The 22,462-nt window shown below is 43.7% G+C and overlaps 1 protein-coding gene across 2 annotated transcripts in view; it reads left to right on the forward strand.

Annotated features, from left to right (window-relative positions):
- Window positions 1-22,462, forward strand: part of ZNF398 (zinc finger protein 398) — a 34,307-nt gene that overhangs the window by 6,635 nt on the left and 5,210 nt on the right. Inside the window, exons 3-6 of one of the 2 annotated variants that reach the window (XR_003795359.1) lie at window positions 3,605-3,731; window positions 4,282-4,395; window positions 14,308-14,421; window positions 15,821-17,282. Coding sequence is in view for 1 of the 2 variants with exons in the window: in XM_029234506.1 (XP_029090339.1) it covers window positions 3,605-3,731; window positions 4,282-4,395; window positions 14,308-14,421; window positions 15,821-16,965 (1,500 nt within the window). In the remaining variant the exon portion in view is untranslated. Of the gene's footprint in view, window positions 1-3,604; window positions 3,732-4,281; window positions 4,396-14,307; window positions 14,422-15,820; window positions 21,700-22,462 lie in introns of those variants that run through there. The other variant, XM_029234506.1, reaches the window with a different exon arrangement.

Raw genomic sequence — 22,462 nt, forward strand, 5'->3', positions numbered from 1 at the left:
TGTCCTTGATTTGTTGAAAATGCTCTTATTCTGCCCTTACTTTTGAATGCCAAACTCAAAATAATTTTCCCTCAGATTTTTTTTCTTAATTTTAATTTTTTAATTATATGACATAAAATTTACCATTTTGTGGGGGAGGGAAGAAAAGAAAAAATATTTACCATTTTAAGTGTACAGTTCAGTGGCATTAAGTACATGCCCATTGTTATGCAGCTGTCACCACCACCCATCTTCAGAACTTCTTCATTTTGCAAAACTTTAATGCTGCACCTATAGAACCCCCCCATTCCCCCCTCCCCCAGCCCCTGGCAACCCCACTTCTGCTTTCTGTCTCTGTGAATCTGTCTGCTCTAGGTCCTCATCTAGGTAGGGTCATGCAGTATGACATCTGTCCCCGTACGACTGGCTTATTTCACTGAGCATGACCTCTCCCAGGTTCATCCATGTTGGAGCAGGTGTCAGAATTTCCTTCTTAAGGCTGAATAATATTCCATTTCTCTCACAATTTTAAAGGCATTGGTCCTTTGTCTCATAACATCAAATGCCACTGATGAAAAGTTTAATAACAAATCAATTCTCATTCGTTTGTAAGAAATCTCTCTCTTTTTTTTTTTTTCCTCTCTGGAAGATTTTATCTTCTATTTGTACTTGGTTTTTCTAAAATTTGTTGAGGACGTGTCTGGGTGTAGGTCTTTTAAACTTTTTGTTGGGCACTCGGTGTGACCTTTCAGTCAGAAGACTGATATGTTTTCCACTCTGGAAAATTTTCTTCTGTGATTCTGTTTTTATAATTTTTCATTTCCCCCTTTCACATTTTTTTCTGTTCTCTTTCTGGAATTACTGTTTGACAGATGATGGATTATTGTCTTTGTGTCTTTAACTTTTCCTTCATATTTTTCACCTTTTAAACTAGAGTTCTCTGACATTTCCTTCCAGCCTTTCTTTTATTTTAACAAGTATATATTTAATTTTCCAGAATATTTATTTTCTTCTTTTTTAAAGCAGCCTGAATTTTTTTTTAATGGATGCAGTATCTACTTGAATGTCTCTGAGAATATGTATTGGAGCTTTTTTTTTTTTTAATTCTCTAGGATTGTTTGTAGTGTGTGTTCATCTTGATGCTGTTAGTTTTACTTTTTCAATATCGAGTAATCCTTGGTTGTTTGTAGGTTAATTAAGAGGTTAATTTGAGGAAGCTGGCGTGTTTTCTCTGCCATCATGTAAGTCTGTTTAACCAAAGGATCTTTCCTTTGCAGGAGAGGCTCTCTCCATAGGTGCCCGATATAGGTGGGCTTCACTTTAAGGTGCTGTGCAAGGAGCAAACAGGCAGTGCTGGGGGGCCACCCAGAGGCCAGGAGTAAGGTGGTACTCTAAGTTGTCAGCACCGCACTGGGACCGGGTGCTGTCTCCAGGGAGGTTTTTTTGTTTTTGTTTTTAAATATTTAATGGCTGCGTTGGGTCTTCTTTGCTGCGCACGGGCTTTCTCTAGTTGTGGCGAGTGGGGGCTACTCTCTTCGTTGTGGTGCGCTGGCTTCTCATTGCGGTGGCTTCTCGTTGCGGAGCACGGGTTCTAGGAGCGCGGGCTTCAGTAGTTGTGGCTCGAGGGCTCTAGAGCGCAGGCTCAGTACTTGTGGCACACGGGCTTAATTGATCCGCGGCATGTGGGATCTTCCCGGACCAGGGCTCGAACCCATGTCCCCTGCATTGGCAGGTGGATTCCTAACCACTGTGCCACCACGGAAGCCCTCCAGGCGGGTTTTTTAATTTCTTTAGAGTTGAGGTCTGGGTTTCAGCTTTGGGGTAAATGCTGCTTTCCCAGGGCTGATGAGGACAAGGCAGGGGGCCCCGCTATTCCAGAGGTCGACCTCCAGACTGCAGTTTATAACCAGTAACCCCTACTCAGCATCTCTGCCAGCTTTGAGCTTGGAATTCTCTGGATTCCTTACTGCAGTCCTTTCCTGTGTGTTGTCAGAGATGCAGCTTCCTCGTACCTTAGAGCCCAGCACAGGCGCATCCTCTAGGTCTCAGTGAGAAACTCATCAGAAATTCTGATCTAGTGACGGCCTCTCCTTCTCATTCTTGGTACTGGTATTGAGTCCCTCCTGCTCTTATTTACTGTCATTTCAATGGAACTCTGGGTGGAAAGGGAAGTACATGTGTGTTTAGTTCACAATCTTGAACCAGAAGCCCATCTCAATCCTTTATTTTTGTCATTATTTTATCACATGTGTTTCTGTTGTAAGCTATCACAAATCTTTTGTGTAGTGAGATTAGATAAAAAATTAACTATTGAGCATCTACGTTTGCCTCAGTTGGTTTTAGATGCTGAGCAGGATGTAAAATGAGTAGTTTATGGTTCTAGCTCCTGAGGAACAAAATTTATGGTTGGGGAAGTAGAGATGGCACAAATGAAGCAATTAGAGAGAAATTAATTGCCTCATAGAATTGTACAGACCTTTGTATTTTAAAGGATATGTTAAGTTTATGAAGATGAGTATCTTTTTATTGAATTTTTTAATTTGGGGAAAAAAGTATATGTATATATACTAGTTACACGGAGTCTTTCTTGCTCTTGGATATTTCTTTTCCCGTAGCATCCTGTTTTTATTTTATGGGTTTAATATCTCTCGATTCTTTATGGGATTACTAATTAAGGTTTTTAAAAAAATTCTGTTGCCTAGGTATTTCTATTTTTTCCACAGTTATTTTTTTCCCTCCTTTTATTTTAGTCTTTCTTGATCATGTGGCAGGATTTCTCTAAATGGTCACTGATACTTAGAAATAAGCTCATATTTAAGAATAAAACTGTTGAAAGCTGTCAGGCAGGAAAAGGAAGAGCTAACCATTATGACGATGGCAGAAGGAGAAGAGCTTCACACTAGGCGATAGTGCCCATACTTGGTGCCTTAATTCCCCAGGCAACTCTTATATTTCTTTCCAGAGAAACATATCCATTTGCCTGTGGATAAGCTCCTAGCTTTAGACAGAATTGTGCTGGAAGGTGGGAGGATTCTGTCCTGTATATGACCATTTCCTTCATGAAACCTTGACTCCAACTAGGCAGAATCTATAACTGCTCTCTGAATGCACTCTCCAGTGTTCCATGCTTAAATGTTTTTCCCATTCACATTAGGCCTGTTTATAACCTACCTGTCTTTTAGGACTGGCCAAAGTCCCATCTTTTCTAGACTCATCCCAACCCCATTATAGCTCTGTTTCCAAAATTTCTTGTCCATGTCATTAATTTGAGTGTAGTCATATGCTCCTTTTAGGCAGAAACGATGTATTTATAATCTTGGTGCTTAGGATAAGCCTTGTACTTGATGGATATTCACAATATGTAGAGTTCTGTGAATTAAATCCTGCTTTGCATTTGTACCTACCTCTGTGAGTGACTGTTTACACTCTCCTAGAACTCATAGCCCTAAAGTTTATCACAGTGAAAACACTGTCAACTCTTGGAGGTTAGATCTGTGTCTTAAATATTGCCTGTATCCTTTCAGCATCTCACATAGGATTTTTCGTAACTAGTAGGCATTTAGTAGAGATTTATTGAATGGTTAAATTGCAGTGAGAGACACTAACCCCAGTGTTGTAATTTCAGGTGCCTGTGACATTTGATGACATCTCCATCTACTTTTCCACTCCAGAGTGGGAAAAATTAGAAGAATGGCAAAAGGAACTTTACAAGAATATCATGAAGGGCAACTACGAGTCGCTCATTTCCATGGGTGAGGCTAAGTTGGCATCTTTTGAGTGAGGTGACAGCAGCTCCATGAAGTCTCAGAATGGTCCCTTTTCCTCCAGTGTCCTCATTTTCACTCTGTCCTCACACACTTCTGGTTCCAAGCGAAAGATTTTCAGTTCACCCTTGCTAAATAGGAAATCATGATCTCTCCTTCTGCCAAATCATGGGACAGAGAATGAAGTTCAAGGTTATGGGTTATGGGTGTGCCAGCTGCAGTGGTTTCCATAGTATCCTTCACTTTGAAAGGGCCTTGCCTCTCCTCCTTGAGGCACACTCACTCTTACTCCATGGAAGTAGCAGGTGGTGCCCAGGTAGCACATGTGCCTTTCCCACACCTCACCTCTCCTCTTATCTGTTTCCTAATAGATAGCGTCCATAGTTGGAGGTGAATGGATGGGGGGAGGCGATCTAGACTCTAAAAGAAATTCCCTGGGCCTGTGCACCTCACAGCCTTCAGTTCAGCTTTTATGGCCATCAGTTTTCATCCTCATTTATCACTTTGTCATACCCTCTTTCCCATTTTCCTCTCCTAGATTATGCCATGAATCAACCTGATGTCTTATCTCAGATTCAGCCAGAAGGGGACCATAATACAGAGGACCAGGCAGGGCCAGAGGAAAGCGAGATTCCCACAGACCCCACTGAAGGTGAGTGAGAGAAGAGAGTATCCACTCCTTGTCTCCCTTTCCTGGTCAGAGATGATGGCTCAGAACTAAGGTAAGTAGGGCTTGGGGCTTCTAGAGCCTCTCAGTCCTAAAGCAAGTAGACTGCGAATGGGTCATCAGGCATTTAAATAGAGCTTAGAGATAACCTTGTCCAAAGCCTTCGCTCATCAGTACCACACACATAAGGGCTATTGAGGGAATGTGTGCCCAGCTGTTCAGAAGTGCTAAGGGGCTGGGAGTCTGCCTGGTCCCTCGGGGACGCACTTAACTGGCAGACCCTGATGGCATCCACCTGGGAAAAGTGGATTTTGCCCAATTTGGGAGCCAGCTATCGTTAGTTAACTCTCCCTAGTTTTTTTGGTTGGCAGCTCCTTGATATTGTGTGGGGAAGACTGCTAGTCAAAGTCCAGTTGTATTATTTCTCTCAAGTCCCACCTCTGTTATCAGAAAAATCTCATGCAATTTTTGTTCTTTGATAGATAGAAAGCTCACAGAAAATTCATCCTCCAGACGTGTCTATTAGATGAACTTCTCTGACAACCCACCCCCGCCCCATACAGTTATTTTTTCTAACATTTTATTATGAAAATTTTCAAACAATCAGAAAAGTTGAAATAATTTTACAATGAGCACCTAGATACCTATCACCTAGATTCTATCACTAACATTTTACTGTACTTCCCTATTACATATATATCCATCCCTGCATCCCTCTATCCCTGCATCAATACATCTTATTTTTCATGTATTTCAAAATCAGTACAGATATCAATACATTTCCCCCTAATTAGTTCAGCATGAATATCATTTACCTAGAGTTCAATATTTGTTTATATTTTTCTTTTTCTTTTTTTTTAATAAATTTATTTATTTTTAGTTTTGGCTGTGTTGGGTCTTCATTTCTGTGCGAGGGCTTTCTCTAGTTGTGGCAAGTGGGGGCCACTCTTCATCGCAGTGCGCGGGCCTCTCACTGTCGTGGCCTCTCTTGTTGCGGAGCACGGGCTCCAGACGCGCAGGCTCAGTAGTTGTGGCTCACGGGCTTAGTTGCTCCACGGTATGTGGGATCTTCCCGGACCAGGGCTCGAACCCGTGTCCCCTGCATTGGCAGGCAGATTCTCAACCACTGTGCCACCAGGGAAGCCCTATATTTTTTCTTTTGATGTAAATTTTTCTTTTTAATTTTATTTATTTATTTATGGCTGCATTGGGTCTTCGTTACTTCCTCTAGTTGCGGCGAGTGGGGGCTACTCTACATCGTGGTGCGCGGGCTTCTCATTGCGGTGGCTTATCTTGTTGTGGAGCACGGGCTCTACGTACGCGGGGTTCAGTAGTTGTGGCACATGGGCTCTAGAGCGCAGGCTCAGTAGTTGTGGCCCGTGGGCTCAGTAGTTGTGGCTCGTGGGCTCTAGAACACAGGCTCAGTAGTTGTGGCACACGGGCTTAGTTGCTTCGCGGCATGTGGGATCTTCCTGGACCAGGGCTCGAACCTGTGTCCCCTGCATTGGCAGGCAGATTTTTAACCACTGTGCCACCAGGGAAGTCCCATTCTCTGAGTTTTGAGGAATGTATATATCTGCTACCCACTATTTTTAAGAATGTGTAGGTGATTGTATTTAGGCAGTGTAACAGGTTGAATTTTATTAATCTCTGTATCATGGATATAAATAATGGGTCTAAAATCATATCACAAATAAAGATGGGTTATTTGATTGCAGAAAAATTCATTATTGGAAATGGCTCCTTGGTCACCTTTGTTAGGTACATGACATAGTCCTCAGTGAGAAAGAATGAGTGTATCATTTTATTGTTTGGGGATGAATGGAAAAGGTATAAATAATTTGGTTTTGAGATTATATATGAAAGTTTGATTTAGCTTTCATCTTGTCAATTTATTTTTACCTTGGTTTTTAAGACTCTGTTTGTGGGGGACTTCCTTGGTGGTCCAGTGGTTGAGACTTTGCCTTCCAGTGCAGGGGTGTGGGTTCGATCCCTGGTTGAGGAGCTGAGATCCCACATGCCTCGGGACCAAAAAACCAAAACATAAAACAGAAGCAATATTGTAACAATTTCAATAAAGACTTTAAAAGTGGTCCACATCAAAAAAAAATCTTAAAAAAAAAAGACTCTACTTGTGGGTAGTCACCCTTTATACTTTAATACATTTTTATTTAGAGTTAACAGTGTAAGCATTGCATTTATTTAGTACTCTGGTTTTATTCTTTAGAGTTTTAGCTTGCATTGGTGATTACCAACCTAGATATTTACCAGAACTTGAGGATAGAAGTCATATAATTTGGACTGATCAATATATATAGCCTTTAAAAAATTCATATGTTTCTAACCTTTAGAACCCTTAATATTTTCCTCCTTTTAGGTTTAATTATATTTTAATGCCTTTTTATTCATTTAATTCAGTTGTTTTCTTTCGGTTGCTCAAATTGTCAACAGGTGAGAGGACTTTAAAACTGTCTGCTGTGTCTCCTGTGTCCTTCTGGTACTGCCTCAGTACTCGTTTTCTTAAAAAAATATGTTCCAGGCTGTGTTGGGATTTCCAAGACTTCTCCTAGGCCCAGTAGTTTGCTGGGAGGACACACAGGACCCGGCATATAGTCACGCTCAGGGCTGAGATTTATTACAGTGACAGGACACAAAGCAAAATCAGCAAAGGTTAAAGGCACTCAGGGCAAAGTCTGGAGGGAACCAGGGGCCAGCTTCCAGAGTCCCCTTTCCGTAGAGTCTCATAGGACACACTTAATTCCTCCAGCGATGAGTTGTGACAACACGTGCAGTGTGTTGTCTCCCAGAGAAGCTCTCTGGGGACTCAGCACCCAAGGCCGGTCACGTAGGCACCCTCTGTCTGGCATGTACCAAGATTCCAGACTCCCAGAAGGAAAGTGGATGTTCAACATAAACCACACTGTTTGTACAAACAGCTTAGGGCCCGGTGAGGCACTCAACATATAGGAAAGCTTGATATCAGCATAGGGAGCTATTTGCCAGCCAAGCGCCAGCCTTGCAAGCAGGCCTCCTGAGGATAGGCAGTCTCAGGACTGCTGTGTTAACAGGAACTTATTTTAGATTTTCCTCCTCCCAACACATTAAAAAAGTCCTGGTTCCTTTTGGCGGAGAATAGTATTAATTGTCTGGTCATCAAGGTGCATAACAGACTGTCCACACGGATGCCAGGTAGATACTAATGCTGGGCCACTTTAGTGACAGAACTGATAAAGTATTTTTTTCGTAGATTATTCTTCACTTTAACCATTTATATCATTTTTAACATCTTGTTATTATAAAAAAAAAGATTCAAAACTTTTCATTTTTGAGCAAGCAGCTTCTCTCTTCTTTAACATCATCATGTTTGTTTAATTTTTTTGGCCGTGCTGCGGGGCATGCAGGATCTTAGTTCCCTGACCAGGGATCGATCCTGGGCCCCCCAGCAGTGGAAGCTTGGAGTCCTAACCACTGGACCGCCAGGGAACTCCCCATCTTTGTTTAATTTTAATACACCTTGTAATTTTTATTAGACCAGTGTGTTTACATTAAAATTTTGATGTACGTTTAGAAACAATTTTCTAAAATTATGTTTGGATTTATCCATATTTCTTGTAAAATAACACCCATAATTTATTATTGTATTCCATTTTAGAGCTTTAGGAAGAACTATGCATTGTAATTAAATAAAAATATGCATAGGTAGACTAGATTTGGGGATAGCAGTAGTGCCATGTGGCACCCCCTCCTTTTTATGTCCAGATATCTTAGAATTGGTTTTATGCTCTGTCTCCATCGCCATCATGTGAATCTGATGAAGGAAAAGAGAAATTATTATTCCTCCTAGGGAACCGTCATTGATGTCTAGTATCTTAGATAAAACGGCTTACAGTTAGTAGAAAATAGTAGTGAATGGGGGAATACAGAAAGATCTAAACCTGAGATTTCTGAAATTCATCTTTAACTCTGCTACTAGGGCCAGAATACAGACCACCTCTGTGTGCGTGTGGCCATTATTTGGTTGCTGATAGTTTTAATATTGAACTCCAATAGTTTAGAATTCTTTGGAGAAAAGCCTTAACTAAGAAGCTCAGATGGAATAATTACCAAAAGCTCATTATCTAGCCCTTCTTCTAGTTTGGAAGCCATGGACTAGGGCCAAGATTCTAGAATGACCTATAAGTAAAATAAATTCATTCTCAAACCTTGTAGTCCTGAGGAGACTTCTTTGATCATCATTGTTTTGGGTGCATCACCCTTATCTCCTTTATCACCGTTCACTCTAATCCAGCAAGGCCACCTTTTCCTAAACAAAATCAGCGACTAAACACATCCAAATATGATAGTCCTTTTATTTTATTGTAGCCTATTTGCAAACAAGAATTACCCTGGAAATAAAACTTAGAGGTTTTAACTTATGACACAAATACTCAATATATTCACCTGCTATGTTACAGTTCTATATCTATTTCACAAAAGGTGCAAAAAAAGTTTTTATATCTTTACCAATGGTAGTTTCATGTGTCAAGTATTTTTTTAATAATTTTATTGATTGATTGATTGATTGATTTTTGGCTGCGTTGGGTCTTTGTTGCTGCGCTTGGGCTTTCTCTAGTTGCGGTGAGCGGGGGCTAGTCTTCGTTGCGGCCCGTGGGCTTCTCATTGCAGTGGCTTCTCGTTGCAGAGCACGGGCTCTAGGTGCGTGGGCTTCAGTAGTTGCGGCTCATGGGCTCAGTAGTTGCGGCTCGTGGGCTCAGTAGTTGTGGTTCACGGACTCTAGAGCGCAGGCTCGGTAGCTGTGGCTCATGGGCTTGGTTGCTCCGCAGCATGTGGGATCTTCCTGGACCAGGGCTCGAACCTGTGTCTCCTGCATTGGCAGGCGGATTCTTAACCACTGCGCCACCAGGGAAGGCCCTGTCAAGTATTTTTATTTTCTGCTTAAGAATTCAAATCTCAGCACCAGTTTTTGTTTTAACTGAAGTATAGTTGATTTACAGTGTTGTGCCAGTCTCTGTTGCACAGCAAAGTGACTCAGTTATACACACACACACATTCTTTTTATATATCCTTTTCCATTAGGTTTATCACAGGATATTGAATATAGTTCCCTGTGCTATACAGTAGGACCTTGTTGTTTATCCATTCTAAATGTAATAGTTTGCATCTACCAACCCCAAACTCCCACTCTATCCCTCTCCCTCCCCCTCCCCTCCCCCTCCGCTCACCCCCCCACCCCTGGCAACCACAAGTCTGCTCTCTATGTCTGTGTTTCTGTTTTCTAGATAGGTTCATTTGTGCCATATTTTAGATTCCACATATAAGTGATATCATATGGTATTTGTCTTTCTCTTTCTGACTTATTTCACTTAGCATGATAATCTCTGGTTGCATACATGTTGCTGCAAATCTCAGCACCAGTATTTTTTTTGTTCTTTTAATTTTATTTATTTGTTTATTTATTGGCTGCATTGAGTCTTAGTTACTGCACGTGGGCTTTTCTCCAGTTGCAGTGAGTGGGGGCTACTGTTCATTGCGATGTGCGTGCTCCTCATTGCGGTGGCTTCTCTTGTTGCGGAGCATGGACTCTAGACGTGCGGGCTTCAGTAGTTGTGGCGCACAGGCTTAGTTGCTCCACGGCGTGTGGGATCTTCCTGGACCAGGGCTCGAACCCATGTTCCCTGCATTGGCAGGTGGATTCTTAACCACTGCGCCACCAGGGAAGTCCCTCAGCACTTGTTTTAACTCACTTAGTTCATAATACCTTTGTATACGTCCCAGAACCTCAAGGTTCCAGCTGCTTTTCAGACAGTGTGGGGCCTTACCTGTTTAAAACATACACACACACACACACATACAATAAGATTTCCTCATAGCTAAAATGACATTCAACCAGTGCAGATATTAAAATTTTATGTTTTCTTTTTGAAAGCCTTTCTATTTGAACTACCCCTCAAACCTAAAACCTCAGCATTTATCAACTCCCTCTTACCTGATCACTATTTTCAGTTTTTCTCTCTTCTGTGGCTTTCTCCAAAGCCTGCTGCTTGCAGGAACCAATGATTTTACTCTCATTTGTGTCTCTTTAAGTATCCACTATTGGGATTCCTCAGGCCTGTGCAGATGTGCTCTGAGTGCTGTTGTGGTGACTGGGCCAGTAGTTGCCCTACCGTCACCAGGCAGGTGACTGCATGAGGCCACCTGAGTATTCCAGTACTCCTGCTCCTTTTATTTCACTTCCAAAAGGTCCTCAGTTATACACCCCCACCACCCCCACCAAATGTAGTAGACACAACCATATTACATGCATTCAGTTACAACAGTGCTAAGACCCAATTATTTGATAAAATAAATATTTACTTAGTTTTACTGATCTAGTAAGCTAAATGACCAGAGGAACTTTAGCATCATTATTCAAAAAGAAGGGTTACCTTCCCGGGGTTCCCCAAGTTCAGTGAAGACATACTGAGCCAGTGGCTGTAATAACAATAGCCACTCGCATTTCTGGAGAACTGGCTTGTTCTTTTAGTCCTCCATAGCTTTTATGGTTGGCTGCTGACTAATATTGTAACAAAAGATTGGAAAGAATCCAAATGCCTATCAGTAGGAGACTCTTGAATAAACAATGGTACAGCTACAAAAAGGAATGAGAAAGCTCTCTGTATACGGCTACAGACAGATGTCCACAATATATTGGTAAGTAAAAAATGAAGGTACAGAGCAGTTTGTGTAGTATACCTCATGGAGAGGGAAAATACAAAGATGTACATATGTTTGCTTATATTTTTCCAAGAAAGAATGCAAGATTAAAACAAAAACCAATGAGAATGGCTGCCTATACAGGGAGGGAGAGATTAGAGATGGAAACTAGACCTCTCTGAATGTACCTTATTTTATAGTTTTGATTTTGGAGCTTTGTAAATATTTTACATTAAAAAAAGTAAAAATCAAACACACACTGAAATAACTAAACTGTATACCACAAAAAAATCTTAAATTGAGTCCATATTTTTGTTAATAATATTAGTCTTATTTTGAAATGTACATTCAGATAAAGCAAAGATTATGTAGTGTCGTTAGGAACCAAGATTCTCAGGATAAGAGGGAAAAGATACAAGCATAAAATCAAAGGATTTAATTAAAGCCCTGTAATCTTAAATATGAATCATAAATATTAATATAAACTCATGACACTTTCCTTTTTCTAAAAGGTATGTATTTTATAGCTTTGTCCATTGAAAAGACCTAGAAGCAGTGACAACCTATTAGCAGTTAGCATCCTTATCATCCAGATTGTTGTCTCTAAATCCCGTTTCTCAGAGAGATTATTGATTGTGTGCTTGGAGCAGGAAATGTACAAGATGAACCTGCTCTAGTTTGTCGTACCAGAAATAAAGGAACCTAGATGTTTGATGATGTGAAAAGATATAGAACTGATCTGAAGGGGCTCCCGCTGGCCAAAAAAGGGACAATTTGAGCGTTAAAAAGAATAATGACTTGAACTTATTTACAAAATGGAAATAGACTCACGGACAGACTTAAAGTTACCAAAGGGGATAGCGGGGGGAGAGGAGGAGGAGATAAATTAGGAGTTTGGGATTAACACATACACACTACTATATATAAAATAGATAAACAACAAGGACCTACTGTATAGCACAGGGAACTATATTCAGTAATAACTAAATGGAAAACAATCTGAAAATATATACATATATATGTATAACTGAATCACTTTGCTGTACACCTGAAACGAACACAACATTGTAAATTAATTATACTTCAATTTAAAAAATGGTTAAAAAAATAATGGCTGCAGTGGATTGAAACTCATCCAGTGTATAGCATTCTATGAGTTCATAATGATAAACTAAAGAAAAAAGTCAAAACCACTTGAATCACATTTGGAGGTTCTAGAGCACTAACTCATTATTCAGAAAATTGACGAATGAAGCAATTAAGCATTTTAAAAGTCTCATATTTTTGATGAATAGACAGTTCATCCTTCGGATGTCTGTTAAAAGATCCACTTCCTTACACTCAGTCTCTCACTGCCTGTTTATATATGTGTGTGTTTATAAAATCTTGGAGAAAAAAAGATAAGGTTGGATTATGGTTAATACACTTCAGCCTTGTAGCTCAAAGTAGGAAGTTGGAAAGACAAACTGCCACGTGTGCAAGAACCTGTATTTTTCCGTCTGTCTGCATAAGCTGGCAGTCTTTTGGGCCTTAGTCTTGTCCAACCTCTTATTTCTCCTTTGGGTGTGACTTTAGATTTCAGTGGTCTCTAACAGATTTGAAAGGCATCGAGCAAAACACTGAGTTCTAAAAAAAACAAAACACTGAGTTCTGTTCATTTGCTAGGAATAAAACCATAACCTTCATACAAGGCTTTTTTCATAATTAATATAGAGAGCTTGAATTTATTCTCCGGACCCTGTCAGCATGCCAGCTTGTCCTTTTAGGCCAAAAAAGGCTATATAGACCTCGGCTGGAATAGCAAGCACAGCTGTTTCTGTACTGACCAAATGAGGCATGTTATGTGCAAAGCCTTTAGAGGCTGTTCTTTTTTTCTTTCCAAAAGAATCCCCAAGGCCTGAGGGACTTGCAAATACTATTCTCCCCACTCCCAGTGTTCAGGAAACAATAACCTATATCATTAATAAGTAGAAGTAATATGATCTCTTGGAAATAACCCAGAATTGGGAACCTGAAAAATGTTTCTGAGCAGTCAGATCTGTGCTTAAACCTAACTTTGTAATTCTGGAAATGTATTTTTTTTTTTAAAGGATCAATTTTATTTATTTATTTTTGGTTGTGTTGGGTCTTCGTTGCTGTGCATGGGCTTTCTCTAGTTGCGTCGAGCGGGGGCTACTCTTTGTTGCGGCACACAGGCTTCTCATCGTGTTGGCTTTTCTTGTTGTGGAGCATGGGCTGTAGGTGCGTGGGCTTCAGTAGTTGTGGCATGCAGGCTCAGTGGTTGTGGCTCGTGGGCCCTAGAGCACAGGCTCAGTAGTTGTGGCGCACGGGCTTAGTTGCTACGTGGCATGTGGGATCTTCCCGGACCAGGGATGGAACCCATGTCCCCTGCATTGGCAGGCGGATTCTTAATCACTGTGCCACCAGGGAAGTCCCTGTATTTGTTTTCAAATTAACCTTTTTTTAAAGCTTTCGGTTCATCTTTTTTTTTTTTTGGTGTATTTTAAAGCAAATCTTTTTATTTTTTTTATTTTTTGTGGTACGCGGGCCTCTCACTGCTGTGGCCTCTCCCATTGCGGAGCACAGGCTCCGGATGCACAGGCCCAGCAGCCATGGCTCACGGGCCCAGCCGCGATCCTCCCGGACCGGGGCATGAACCCGTGTCCCCTGCATCGGCAGGCAGACTCTCAACCACTGCGCCACCAGGGAAGCCCCTAAAGCAAATCTTTGATAATATAGCTTTTCACTGTAAATACTTCCTTACTGGCCGTTTACTTAACCTCTGAGGGCCCCCCCTACTTAAATGGAGAAAATATTCCCTGCTTCATTATTTCATAAAAAAGCTGTGAGAGAAAAAGGTGAAAATACTTTGAAAGTAAGTGTGCTAATGAAATGAAAGGTACTAATAAATCTAGATTATTTCAGAGTGTCATCTCTAATATAAAAATTTTGATTTGTTTTGAAATGGGCTCACCGAAAATAGTGAATCAAGGTGAGTCTATCATGTAAAGATTCATAAATTTGGTTTCATTTTGAACGGGTTCTCTAGATGTTATATGCATTTTTTAAAAGGCTAGTTTCATTTTGTTGTTATAGTTAATTAGAGATAAATATTTGGGCAAAATGTAATATTCAGCAAACCAACATGATTATTTCCACTTTCTGAGTCAAGCCCTGAAGGCCATTCTCTTCCCCCACAAACAGAGCCTGGCATTTCAACATCGGATATTCTGTCTTGGATTAAACAAGAGGAAGAGACCCAGGTCGGCACCCCACAGGAGCCCAAGGAGAGTGACATGTGCAAAAGCACCTATGCCGGTGAGTACTGAGGCGCCCAGACCCAGCTTATGCCAGGACCACTGAGAAGAAACGGTAGAGGAAGTCAGGTTGTGGATGCAAGGAAATGGGTGAGGAATGAGGAAAAGGGGGAAAAAAGCATGTTCAAGTAAGTTAGAAATGAAACGGAAATCAAACCAAGATACATTTTAAGTGAGAAAACATACTCTTAAGTGTAAAGACAAATTAGAAGTGTCCGAGGAAGAAAAACAAGTGCATACAGATGCACCAGAAGTATGAGGATGGGGAAGGACAGAACATTTGAAGAGCATGCAGAAAGGACAGAACAAAGCTAGGGGGTGGGAGAGACAAGCAGTGGAGACAGCAGTGTCTTGGGAGAGGCACAAATGGGAATGTTAATGAAGAGCTCTCCCTCAGGAAGAACAGTGACATGAGAAGAAACATGCGTCTTCTAAGACATTTTAGCACCATGTATATTTTGCCATCTGAACCAGAAGAGAATCTCAAGGTCAGAAGAGACATGATCGTTCATGCAACTTAATGCAACCTGTTTAACTTCTATGCTCTGTGCTTAGACCCTGGGGAAAAAAAAAAAGACAGTTTCTGCTCTTCAAGAAGTTTATATTGGGGACACACATATCAGTGCTAGGCATGCCTATTATTAAATGTCAAGGGTGAGTGGGATGGATGACTTGTATACAAGAAATAAGAAGTTCGGAGAACATCACATCAGTTTTAGTTTAGGTATTTAGATAAGGCCTAAAGAAGGATGCAAAGGGACTTCCATGGCGGTCCAGTGATTAGGACTCTGCACTTCCACTGCAGGGGGCTTGGGTTCCATCCCTGGTTGGGGAACTAAGATCCCCGCAAGCTAGGATGTGAAGCTAGAATTGGCCTTAGAAAATAGGTACTATGTGGTTGGGTATAATCTGGGAAGATGGGAAGAGAGGAGATGCATTCTACAAAAGGGAGGGCAGAATGATTAAAGACATATGAGCAGAAATGTGTACTTTATTTTCCAGGAAAGTAAAGAGACAGCTAACTATAGTGAAGGACTTACCTGGCAGAATACAAAGGAACAAGATTAGATAAATACGTGATTTTAGGCCTAATCACAATAGGCAACAGAGAACATTTCAGAGCCTGTGAGCAGAGGTGGATCATAATGAAAGTAATGCTGGGAAGATTGATGCCAGGGTTCTTCCTGTCCAAACGGGGAGCGCTGAAGAGGTTCGGTAGTAAATTCTCCGACATTGGCCTCAGGGACTACAGACACCCTGGTTATTATCTCAGCCCTCCACTGACTTCCTTATCTGGGCCAATGGGAGCTCAGAGCAGCCTGTCAGAGCTGGGCAGGGACACAGGAGAGTTGCTGGGACACCTGTTGTCGACAGGTGTGACTCTGAGTCCTTTCTTTCAGACGAAGAGCTTGTCATCAAAGCTGAAGGCCTCGCCAGAGCCTCCCTGTGCCCCGAGGTGCCCGTCACCTTCTCTTCTCCACCAGCAGCAGCTAAGGATACGTTTCCGGACGTGGCCTTCAAAAGCCCGCAGTCTGCGCCCATGGCGCCGTTTGGACGTCCAGCCACCGAGCTGGCCGAAGCTTCTGAGGGACAAGTGACTTTCACTCAGCTGGGCAGCTACCCCCTCCCGCCTCCGGCCGGGGAGCAGGTGTTCTCGTGCCACCACTGTGGCAAGAGCCTCAGCCAAGACATGTTGCTGACCCACCAATGCGGCCCCGCGGGGGAGCGCCCGGCCCCCTGTGCCCAGTGCCCCAGGCACTTTACCCCGCACGCCGACCGGGGCCCCCAGCCGCCCGCCAGCGAGACACCACCCACCTGCCCGCACTGCGCCAGAACTTTCACTCACCCGTCCAGACTCACCTACCACCTTCGGGTCCACAACAGCACCGAGCGCCCCTTCCCCTGCCCCGACTGCCCCAAGCGCTTCGCTGACCAGGCGCGCCTGGCCAGCCACCGGCGAGCCCACGCCAGCGAGCGGCCCTTCCGGTGCGCGCAGTGCGGCCGGAGCTTCAGCCTGAAGATCAGCCTGCTGCTCCACCAGCGGGGCCATGCGCAGGAGCGGCCCTTCTCCTGCCCTCAGTGTGGCATCGACTTCAACGGCCACTCGGCCCTGATCCGCCACCAGATGATCCACACGGGCGAGCGGCCGTACCCCTGCCCTGACTGCAGCAAGAGCTTCATGCGCAAGGAGCACCTGCTCAACCACCGGCGGCTGCACACGGGCGAGCGGCCCTTCAGCTGCGCTCACTGCGGCAAGAGCTTCATCCGCAAGCACCACCTCATGAAGCACCAGCGCATCCACACGGGCGAGCGGCCCTACCCCTGCGCCGAGTGCGGCAGGAGCTTCCGCTACAAGCAGACGCTCAAGGACCACCTGCGCTCGGGCCACGGTGGCGGCTGTGGTGGGCATAGTGACCCCTCTGGACAGCCGCCGGACCCCCCGGGCCCCCTGCTAACTGGGCTCGAAACCGCTGGCCTGGGCGTTAACACCGAAGGTCTAGAGGCCAATCAGTGGTATGGGGAAGGGACTGGAGGCGGGGTTTAGTAAATCTCTCCTTTCAGGGTTAGCCGTGCTGGCAGCGGGGCAAGAGGCAAGCCCAGAAGCCCCTGCACCCCGCTAACCCGGTGGTAATGCCTGCCTGGCACGTCAGTGAATTTGGGGTCCTGTGCACTTGACTAGAGGCGTGCTTGAGTTTCGGAACTTCACAAGAGCCGCACATTGTGAAACCCAGGAAGACCTGGAAGAGAGCCCAGCTTCCCCATCTTTTCAAAAACATTACCTAAGCGGGAGTTATAAGAATGTTGCAGAGAGGTTGGAAAGCAAGATTCGGCCTCTGGTGATCCATCAGTACGTCGAGGCAGGTGCGTGGAAGAGCCTCCAAGGCTTGAAGCCCATTCTGCGGCAGAGAATGTTTAACTGAGCCTTTCATCACCTCCTTGATGGTAGGACGGTTCTGGAAGAAAGTGCCCAAGCCTGGGCACCACTCCTGTTCCTCCCAGACAGTGGCTCCAGTTGGCTCACGTGCTTGGGTACTGTCTCTCCCGAAATGATGACTCAAGACTGCCTTCCTAGGTCTCCTAGATGAATTCTTCTAATATATTTTGTTTAATACTGGATGAGCAAAAAATTTGACTTTAAAACCTTAAGGAGAACAGTCCTTTCACCAGCTTAATTTGAAGCATTCAGGCTTTTACTGCCATTTAAACTGCTAGAAACTTTTGCCGGGGTCCTGGTTAAAAATTTGGGGGCAGCATTCTCAGCCCCAGCTTTAAAAGCTAGAGATCCCCGAGAAGTGACAGAAGAGCCTAGAGTTTGTGCCTGAACCATGTTTCTTAGAGTCACTTATGTCGTATTCTTCCTTATTGTTTGCAAGCAAGCAAGCCGGCTTTTCCATTCCCAGTGTCTGATATTCTGACAGTCATCAGCAGGAAAGGTCACAGCGCTTTCCAGAAGCATTACAGAGTTTTGGAAAGTGCCAATGGACTGTCACCTTTCACTTCCGCAGTAGTGAGATGATAGTTGCAATGCCGCCTTCTTGAGCCAGCAGAGTGTCTGTTCACCACCCACCCCCACCCCCACCCCCCGGCGATGGGCAGATTGAGGGACTTCGTAGGCCCCTGAGAGCTAAGCACCAGGCGTGGATGAGGACAGCCTCTTCCTGCTGGCTTTGCTTCTGGGGACCTTGGCTACCGTGTGTTCTCTTGTCAGGGTCAGTCAGTCACCCGGGAGCATCTGAGCCTGGTCCCATTCCCAAGTGGCTTTGCAGTTGGGCCCCTTTCCCTTTACAGATCTCAGATTTTCATCTGCAAAATGAGGCTGGTGAAAGGAAAAAAAGTGAACCTTTAGAATTAAAAAAAAAAAAATTTTGTACATTCCTTCTCCTGCCAAAATCCTATCTCTATCTCTGGCTTTTATCCAGGCAAAGCAAAATAAGACAGCAAAATCAAAGCAGCGACATTCTTGCTGAAACTTGACTGAAATCAGTTTGATTTGTTGTTTTACTCTTGCTTGGAGACTGAGGTAGAAGACAGAGAATGCAGAAGTCCTAAGTCTTGGGCAGAAAAGTTGTTTGTACCTGTACTCTCCTGTTTCCCCTGAATCTTCCTGAGATGGCTGTGACAGGGTCTGCGAGTATTTAGACAAGATACTTTCTTGATGAAATGATAAGGGAAGGACCCATTTTTTCCCTTATCACCCAGCCCAAACCTCACCCTGCCTAGTTATGTGTAACTACACTAGGAAAAAAGTGTCACCCCCAGCTAGCTTTGCTCCTGGGAATGCTCTGTCTGAACATGCTGCTCCTTAGGATAATCACGTTTATAGAACATCTGTGACATTCTCAACACCAAGCACCATGGGAGGCCTAAGAAATGTGTATGAGACCTATTCCACTGTCATAACTTATAGTCTAAAGGCAAGGGTATGGGACAAACCAAGAGAGATGATAAACAGAGCCCTGGCATATGGGATTAAGAGTTTTCTAGCTAGAATCTGGACCCATACCATGGAAAATTGGGGGGTTCTGGGGATCCCAAAACCAGGGTTCCAGCTTTACTGGTGACCCACTAGGAACCTGAGTGTGAGATCCAGCTCTGGTTTGTATCCTGATCTTCCTAATGAAAAGGAAGAAGAGTCAGATCTCTATGTGGTGAGGTCCCTTTTCTGAACAGATGGATTTGAGCATTCGCCAGGGTTTGCTGGAGAAGGCACTCCTACACTAGGTGTGATGACGGATGAGATGGAAATTCTTCTTTACTCAGAGGTTTACTGAGGACACAGAGCTTATTAATGAAAGAGACCTGTGGATTAAAATGCTGCAGATAGGTCCCACAGTCCCTTTTGCAAGGAACTGTAGCCAGCAGGGGCCCGCACTTTGGCAAGAAGTGAACAGAGTTCAAATACCAGTGAGGCAAGAGCTGTGAAGCTGAATGAGAGGGAATGGGCAGCATCATGCCAGAAAGATGGAAGTAGATGTTATCCAGTCCTCAGCGCTTGAACAAACTTGGGGCTCAGCTACTGTACATTCTGGTCTCCTTTCCCTCCACCAGTCCTCTACCAGGTAGAACTCCAGGCCAGCTCTTAGTTCGAGTTTGTTTGCTTAAGATTCAAAAGTGGATAAGTAAAATAGACCAGTGGAAAAGATAAGTCCAACAGAGAGGTTCCAGTGTGTGGAGAAACGTGGTCCATCAAGGGCTCCTGAGACAAACCATACACCTAAGAGTAACTGAGGATTGGTCTTCCTGACCAGACACAGTGGGAAAGAGGAAAACCTAGAAACGTGCTCTTCATCAGTCTGCCCGCTGGGCTGGGAAGTCTGTACTGTCACATAAATAGGCACCATCTCCTTGGAGTGGATCCAGCTGTTGACTGTAACCAGATTCACTCTTTGCTTACTAGATTTTTCGTTATCACCGTAAGATGAACCTCTGGCTCAGCCACAGATGTGAACATATATGGAGTTGATTGTCCAGAAAGTGAAAGAAGACTCTGACCTTTTCTTCTGGATATTTGTTACTGGAACACCATGGCTGGGCTCTAGCTACTTTACGTAACTTCCCAGCAGTGCTTTACATAACTTCCCTCATCGTTAGTAATAGTCTGCGGACTTTCTGTTGGGGGACTCTGCTGGGCTTCTTTTTAGAGCATTTTTAAATATTTGGGTGTCCATGCCTATCTCAACCAGGACCAGACCTTATGGCTTACTAGGGAGTAACAAACGTTCACTGTCTCAGTTGGCAACGGTCTTGTTGATGATAAAAGAGGGCCCGAGTTCCTTTATCTGTTCATTCCGAATGGGATGGAGAACCCAAATTTCTGCTCAGATTTCCTCTTGAGGAGGGGCCGGGCATGCTGTCCCACAGCCACATCCCACATTGTAGCTTCTTAGACAATAAAGAGCATCCTCCTCAGCTGTCTGAGGGCTGCTGAGGAGCGATGAGGAAAAGCAAGTCTCCCCGAAAGGTTCTCACAGACCAGGGACTCTGTTATCATCAGAGATATGTTCTTTCTGTGTGCTCGGTGGACACCTTTGACCCTGTTCCCTTCACTCGACAAAGGAAGCAGTCTTCTCGCAGGGTTTTACACAGAGGACATTCTTTGACTTGGGAAGTGTCAGGCTCTTACAAGCAAAAGATCCTCAAGTTAGGGCAACTTGGTGGGAGATGGGAGTAGGGAGTGCTTGGGCCTTGTAAGGACATGCCATGTGGGTTAGTACAGCTTAATGGCTTAAAGCAGGGACTAGATTCAGACCTAGGTTCAAGTCCTGACATCATAAGAAGTAACATATTATTTAGCCATCCTAAGCCTAGTTTCCTTATCTATAAAATAGAATGGTGCTATGTCTTGGAGGTGTCAGGGTTTGGGGGGAACCTGTGAAAGTGCTTAGCACAGGGCCTGGCACACGGAGGTGTCAGGGGGCAGCCATCAGGAAAGGTGCAGGCCCAACCAGAGAGGGGAAGGTGCAGAGAACTGAGGTCGCTCAGCAAAAGCACGTGATTGCTTGATGACATAGCTTTTGCCTTCCATCTTTTGCTTCCATTTAGCCTGTTAGTTTACTCTGTCTTTTCTGTATCTCCTGGCTCCCAAAAGTTTGTGTGCGCCGTGACACCAGGTGGTTCTGATTCTCTTGACTTTTCTTAGTTCACATTCTAACATGTGGGATCTGGCCCAGCTCCTCTTTCTATACCAGGCCACAGAAGTCTCCATCCAACCCTTGGACTGGCTGCCCTTGGGTTCCATGCTCATCTTGGTTCAGTCAGCTGTAGTCAGGCGGGAAGGTCCCAGATCCCAGGATCTGTGGGCCTGGTAGACTGACATGGGAATGGGCAAACGGTGGCACAGTGGGGCATTCCTAGTACTGCGAGGAGAGGAAAGACTCTGTTTCACCTGTATCAGGCTTGCTTGAAAGGCTTCTACTTCATCAGCACATCCTAGACCAGAGCTCATGGCCCCTGCGTAAAGGACCTGGAAGGTGCTGCTTCTGTATCTTGCAAAAGAAGTAATTTGTTACTTTCTAGGGTGTTATTCCTCCTTTCTGTCCCAGCTCCACTTTCTTTTTAAATATGTAACTCTGGCCGTAATTCTATTTATACACACATACACAATGACTTCTGTCAGCTTGGTCAAATTGCCTCTTCAAGACAAAACATAATTCTGCCCCTTAAGACCAACTGCCCACTGAAGAATGCAGAGAGATACAGTCAAATCAGAGAGGCCTCAAAAGTACTGCGCTGCAATGCTCTTAAAATTGCCAGGTTACATTTCAAATAAAATATTTGGTAAAACCTCATTGGGCTACGTGGCTTTGTGTCTGCTATTAGCAAAGCCAGCATTTACTGTAAAATCTTGAAGCTGGTCTAAAAATTAAGCTTCCCAAGAACTGGGGCCATGTCTTCTTTTGTATTCCTTCTGGTGCCACGTGCTGTCAGGGACGTGGATGCTTGATGAATGATCATGCAGTGGGAAGACCACCTGCGAAGGGATTACAAACGATTCTGGTCGTAGCTTAACATTCTCTACCTGCTTGGTACAGAGCAAGCCACTTAGACTGTGTAGATCTCATTTTACTAGTTCTAAAGGGCAGATTGAACAAGGTGGTAGTAGAAGGTCCCTTCCAACTCTAAAATCATAGAACTTAAGATTTTACTTCCTGGTCCTGTTTTCCTTGTCTGGTTTCTCCCCAGATTCTGCCCTATTGAGTGATTCCTTTGACACAGCAGAATCAACACCTTGGAGAGGTATGCGTTATTACAGATTAAAGAGTCTCATTCTAACCATATTATGATTACTCCAAAACCACACAAACTGACAAAATTCTAGCAAAACTATAAAATTTCGTTTTAATACACAGCATGTGTTTGACTGCACTTTTAAGCATAGGAAGACACACCAAAGTAATAGTTGTTCTAGGGTGCTGGGGTCATTCAGTGGTTACTTTTTCCTGTATATTTTGTGCAATGTAAAACGTTTTGTATATAGCACTTCTAATGCTTTTATAAGAATAAGGATTATCATAATGAAAGAGGTCCTGGAAAGGAAGTCA

The sequence above is a fragment of the Monodon monoceros genome, unplaced genomic scaffold (genome assembly GCF_005190385.1).
Source record: "Monodon monoceros isolate NGI ecotype Baffin Bay Population unplaced genomic scaffold, NGI_Narwhal_1 Super_Scaffold_2, whole genome shotgun sequence".
Lineage (NCBI taxonomy): Eukaryota > Metazoa > Chordata > Mammalia > Artiodactyla > Monodontidae > Monodon > Monodon monoceros.